Source organism: Diachasma alloeum, unplaced genomic scaffold (genome assembly GCF_001412515.2).
Source record: "Diachasma alloeum isolate Michigan unplaced genomic scaffold, Dall2.0 Dall_scaffold_00646, whole genome shotgun sequence".
Classification (NCBI taxonomy): domain Eukaryota; kingdom Metazoa; phylum Arthropoda; class Insecta; order Hymenoptera; family Braconidae; genus Diachasma; species Diachasma alloeum.
The window spans coordinates 91,065-96,673 of NW_021680778.1; the positions used below are offsets into that span (position 1 = coordinate 91,065).

The 5,609-nt window shown below is 46.9% G+C and overlaps 1 protein-coding gene across 2 annotated transcripts in view; it reads right to left on the minus strand.

Moving 5' to 3' along the window:
• LOC107043862 (cytochrome P450 4C1) overlaps window positions 1-4,675 on the minus strand; it is a 29,664-nt gene extending 24,989 nt beyond the window's left edge. For both annotated transcript variants that reach the window (XM_015265527.1, XM_015265526.1), the window contains exons 1-2: window positions 4,457-4,675; window positions 4,039-4,148 (exon numbers count right to left, since the gene is read on the minus strand). In XM_015265527.1, the coding sequence (XP_015121013.1) occupies window positions 4,039-4,148; window positions 4,457-4,625 (279 nt within the window). In that variant the 5' untranslated portion in view covers window positions 4,626-4,675. The remainder of the gene's footprint in view (window positions 1-4,038; window positions 4,149-4,456) is intronic.
• Window positions 4,676-5,609: the final 934 nt, after the last annotated feature.

The following is a 5,609-nucleotide window of genomic DNA, read 5'->3' on the forward strand; positions in this document are numbered from 1 at the left end:
GCATTGGACACACTGGGTAAAAACAACCGGGTCACCGTAACCTGGGTGCCAGGTCACCATGGGATTCTGGGTAATGAAGAGGCAGATAAGCTGGCCAAGGAGGGTACAGAAAGTGTGCCCTCACACGGTCTGCTTGGCATGCCCTTCGCAGTGGGAAAAACTCTTATTAAAGATCATTTCCAGCGGGATCATGTCAGGCGTTGGGAGAAAGTTGCGACCTGCAGACAAGCGAAACTGCTTACGAGAGGGCAACTAAGAGTTAGGACCAGAAAGCTTCTGGAGTTGCACAGAGGGGATCTGAGGGTAGCAGTAGGGCTCCTTACGGGTCATACAGCTCTCAGAGCTCATCTGTTCAACAATAGGCCAGTTACCCGGCACCAGTCCTCAATGATATTGAAGGCTATTGCCATCAGGTCCCTTAGCACCCTCAGAAATCCGCCTTTCACAACAACTGCCACATCATCGGCGAAACCGATGACGTGGAAGCCGGCCTCACTTAGTTGATTTAGAAGTCCATCTACAACCAGGTTCCATAGCAGGGGCGAGAGAACTCCCCCCTGCGGACAGCCCCTAGTCGGACGTCCCTCCACACATGCCCTCCCATGTCCTGCCGACAGTCTTCTGCTTTTCAGCATGTTTTGTGTCCAAGCAATGATAGTCTTGGACACCTGTCGTTCTTCCATGGCTTTTTCTATAGCCGGATTCGAAGTGCTACCAAAAGCCCCCTCAATATCCAGAAAGGCGCCTATGGCAAAACCCTTGACCGCCAGTTGTCCCTCAATCAGTCCCACCAGGTGATGTAAGGCGGTATCTGTTGATCTTCCCTCTCTGTATGCATATTGACAGGGGGAGAGGGGTCTGTCAGCCAAGGGCCCGGCCTTGATGTGTCTATCCACCAGCCTCTCCAGGGTCTTCAGGATGAAGGATGTGAGGCTTATAGGACGGAAGTCTTTTGGTTTTATATAACCGGTTTTTCCCGGCTTGGGAATGAATACTATCCTAGTCTCATTCCACACACTAGGGACATGTTTCAGGGCTATACTAGCTCTGAGTATCTTGGTTAGGGGTCCCGTGATAGTCTCTATCCCTTCCTGTAATAGGGCTGGGTAGATCCCGTCTGGTCCCGGTGCCTTGAAGGGTTCAAAGGTTTTGATGGCCCACTTGACCCCCCAGGGCTGCACTACTTTATTTGCCAATGCCCAATCATGGGTTTCGTAGACATCCCTCTGATTTTGCATTGTTTCTTTATCTCTCTCCTGGGCCTGTATGAAGCCTGGAAAGTGGGTGTTCATTAGGAGTTTCAGAGTCTCTCCCATGGTTTCCGTGTGGCTGCCATCTGGTGCCTGTAGGCTCCCTAGATATGGAGTCTTGTTTGTTCCAAGGATTTTTGCCAGCCTAGAGGTCTCCGATTGACTCTCCACATTGCTTGTGAAAGCCCTCCAGCAGTCCTCTTTGGCTGCCTTTATTGCCTTGTTGTAATCTGCGAGCAAGCCTCTGTAAGTTTTCCATGCGTCTTCCTTACGGGGGCCCGCTCTCATGTTCTTAGCTTTGTTAAAAGCTTTTCTAGCTTTGCCCCTCAGCCCACCGAGCCTCTCTGACCACCAAGGAGTCTCAGTGGGCTGCCCTTTCGGGATAAGCTTGCAGTTTGTCTCGAAGGAGTCCATGATGGCCTGGTTTAGGGCAATCGAAGCCTCCTCCAGCTGCTTTTTGTTGTTAAATCTGAGGATGATATCCCTGAGATTGTCAGATAGACTCTCTCGGTAATTTCCCCAGTTTGTTCGTCTTGGGTTTCTCACCCATTCCGTTTCTTTCACTGTGTGGATGGACATTCTTATGGTTTGATGATCGGACGCTGAGAGGTCCTTTGAGACCCTCCAGTCCCCAATCATGTCTGCCACTCTATCCGTCCCCAGAGTGATATCTATGACCTCCTGTCGTCTCCGATCTATGAAGGTAGGTTCTGACCCCCTATTAAGGATGTTTAGACCGGCCCCCATTATGAATTCCTGGAGGCTTTCCCCCCTGCCGTTAATGCCGGTGCTCCCCCATGCTACATGGTGCGAGTTGGCATCACAACCTAGCAGGAGTTCAAGTCCCCTTTCCTTCACATGGTTGCATAGGTCCTTTACTTTTTTCGAAGGAGGTGGTTCAGCCGAGTCATAGGGCATGTAAACTGACCCTACAACCAGGCTCATTTCCTCGCCTTGTCCCAGGCCCAGATCCACTTGTGCCACAGCCAGGTCTCCCTCACTAGCCTGTGAACAGAAGAAAGAGTCTAGTCCTTTAATAACAATGCAAGATCTAATTTTCTCCTGAGTGTTTGCGTGATAGATTCTGCCACAACCACTGAGGCCCTTAATAGCATTGTCCACTATCCATGGTTCCTGGATCATTGCTATGACAGTCTGCATCCCAGCTAACAGCCTGACTAGAGTAGCCGAGGCTGCTTTGCTGTGGTGCAAATTTATCTGTACAATGTGCACCCGGGTTGCAGCCATAATGATGACTACTTTCCTGGTACCTCTATGTACCCTTCTTCTGACTTTCACCACGGTCTTTCGCAAGCAGCTTGACAGTAGCTTTTTGAATCCCGCAGTGCAGTCTGAAGTTGCAGGCTTTCAGAACAGAGAGTGATCGGTCGTCTATCAGCGCAACGAAGTGGGCACTTTTCGCGTCCCTACTCTCACTGCCCCGAGCGACAACCCACTCTCTGGCCTGCAGTCCTGCATTTTGTTTCTCAAGGAAGCACAGTGCTTCTTGAGCGGTTAGATCTGGGTCTTCCACGTGTAGTACAACCCTGTGCTTCTTGGGAAGCTCCGAGGCTGCGACCACACGTACAGTAAGTCCAGCTATTTTGTTTTCGGGGAAAAGGCTTTTCAGCCAATTTCCCGTTTCCTCATCAGTGCAGCACACCATTGCCACACCTTCTCTTTCCCAGACACCGTTGAAGGTGGGTGCTTTCACCCCGTCAGGTAACGCCAGAATGGCCCTCTTCAGGAGTTTCTTCACCTCCGTTACCTCTTCAGTGCCCAGTTTCTGATCCGGATATGACTCCGGCATAACTGCAAACTTGAATGAGCTCGTAGTGTTCTGAGCATATGTGCCCTGATCCTGCGTTCTCATTCTCTTTTCTTTCGGTCTGACTGAGGGGCTTGGCGTAGTACGCTCTGATGGAAGGCGTTTTATTGCCTTCCTCGTAGCCCCCTCCCCCCTTCCCTCATCGACCTTCGCTGCTGCATCCGTCAAGGTTGCAATCGCCCCCGAGGTTTGATGCAGCTTCGCTCTCTTGCGACGTCTTCTCTCGGCTCCACTCAGTCTGACCCGATTCACATCGGTACCAGACTGGTCAGCCTTGTCAGACTTCGTGTGTTCGCCATCGCTGGCCCCACCCGAAGTTGCTTTTTCAATATTAAGATTTTTTAAATTGGTTTCCATTTTAGTCCCACGAGTACCGCGGTTAAGCGTTTTCACCTGGTGCATTGCCGCGATTGCCCAGGGCTTGGCTTGTCTCGGGTGGGTTACACCCAAGACTACTCTCAGAGGTCGCCCAGGTTTCTGAGAGGCACCGTTAGTGACACAGCTCCCCCTGTGCCACGCATCCTTAGGCACGGTATGGCCGAGGCCATGGCTTACGCCGCTCACACACATGGATTGGGTGGATTCCTCTTAGCGACCGCGACCGAGCAGCGGTAGTCCTTAAGACCTCCACCGCCCGCGACCGAGCCCCCTCACTACGACAAAGTGGGAACCCAGTAGAGGGGGACTGACGGGTTAATTTCAATGAAAAAATCCCGGAAATAAAGTCTATTCTGGCTTTTTCGTGAGGGATTTTCTAACAAGTTAAACAAGAAGGGAGAATTTCGAAGAAGAAGCCGAAAATATTCAATCATGCGGAGCATAACTAATTGACCCGTGGTATCCTGCTACTCGAGAAATCGTTTTTTCTATAGGTCTTCGAAAGGAATGAAAAAAATTTGTCGAAAATTCTGAAGCCGAAGTACTCTACGATATATGGTGAAATGTGCCAAACAAATTTACCTTGATATCATCAGGATGATGTATCATAACAGACGGACGGTGCAAAAACCATAATTTATAAACAGGATAATAGTCCTTCGCTGAATTTCTGGCAAAGTACCACCAATGTTCTGAATCACAGAATTAAAAGTAAGACTTTAATTTCAAGCGCTCATCAAAACGACACAAAATTTATCTATTCATAGTCATTCATTTATATTCATGAGAAATAAATTTTGGGAAAAGCATTGAGTGGTATTGTCCGTGGAGCATATTTGCAAACACTGAAAATGTCGCTCAACATTTTTTTCCAGAACTGCTCGCTCCCAAGATAATTACCGAAATGACTAATGTCAACGTTGCTACGTATTATGTTATCACTTTACTGATGTACGATTTAATCGAACTTTCATAAGTTATATATTGATACAATAATTACCATAAGGCATATTAAAATCCAACATATTGCCAAGCAACGGCAAAGGTTTGGGCCCCGGAATCTTGTCGATCAATAAGCCTCTTCTATTATGATGCAGATAATAATTAAAAATGAACAGCAACATGAACAGACATAATAAGATCAACGTTGCTAAAGTGAATAACTCCATCGTCACGTAAGTTTTAATCAACGACAATTAAAGTACACTGATCAACACGGGCTGATGTGAGCACACTAACTGATGGTCATAGTTTCTCGATGTATACATCTAGTAATGGCAATAATACTGCATATCCGGTGCGCGATAGGTGCACTGGTCATGGGCCATTGCTGCGCAAACGTTGCACAATGTGTTCATTAGTCGTGCACGATGAAAAAATTATTGAAATTCAACAATTGGTTATTGAAATTCACCAACTGGTTGGTGAAATTCTACAAGTGTTTGTTGCAAAAGGGAAATAACAACCTATTGTTAAAATTGAACAACCAAGTACACATTTTGGTAAGAGATAAACTTTGATAAAGGTGAACGGGTGAGACAAGCAAGATCTCGATAGTCAACTGCTTACAAGGGTCAAACGGGAAAGATGACAAAAATGATCCTGAAATAGTCGTAAAAGTTGAACGGGCGGAGTCATCAGAAGGGTTGAAAATACTTAAAGGTCAAATTGGAGAGACGAAGAAAGACGAAGAATGCGATGTGACCAATTCATATAGGGAAAGGACCCAGGTAAGAATTGACGATAGAAACAGGGCTCATCAAGCCCTGAACCAAGGCTCGGAAATGCTCAATCAGGGCTGGGGCTCAGCCTTGGATCAATCCTCCTTCAGCCCTAAAATAATAACCTCGTTTCAGGCTTAGTCCGCAAGGCTTGAACGAGGCTCGGTGCCAAGGCTTGATTCAACCCTTGAATTACCAAATTTTAAAGGCTCAATCGAGCTTCGGCTAAATAAACTGGAGTATTGTTTACAGATATTTGTATAAAAATTTCTTATTGCTTCATAACCTTTTTTATGAATTTAGAGTAATCTATGAAAGAAAGTGCGGTCGGACCGTACATTACTGTTGCTAAGCGTTGTTGTCGATTGTGATTGTTGGTTAATTAACAATGGATGGGAAAAAAATTATTAGCATCATTAGTTTCTATTAATT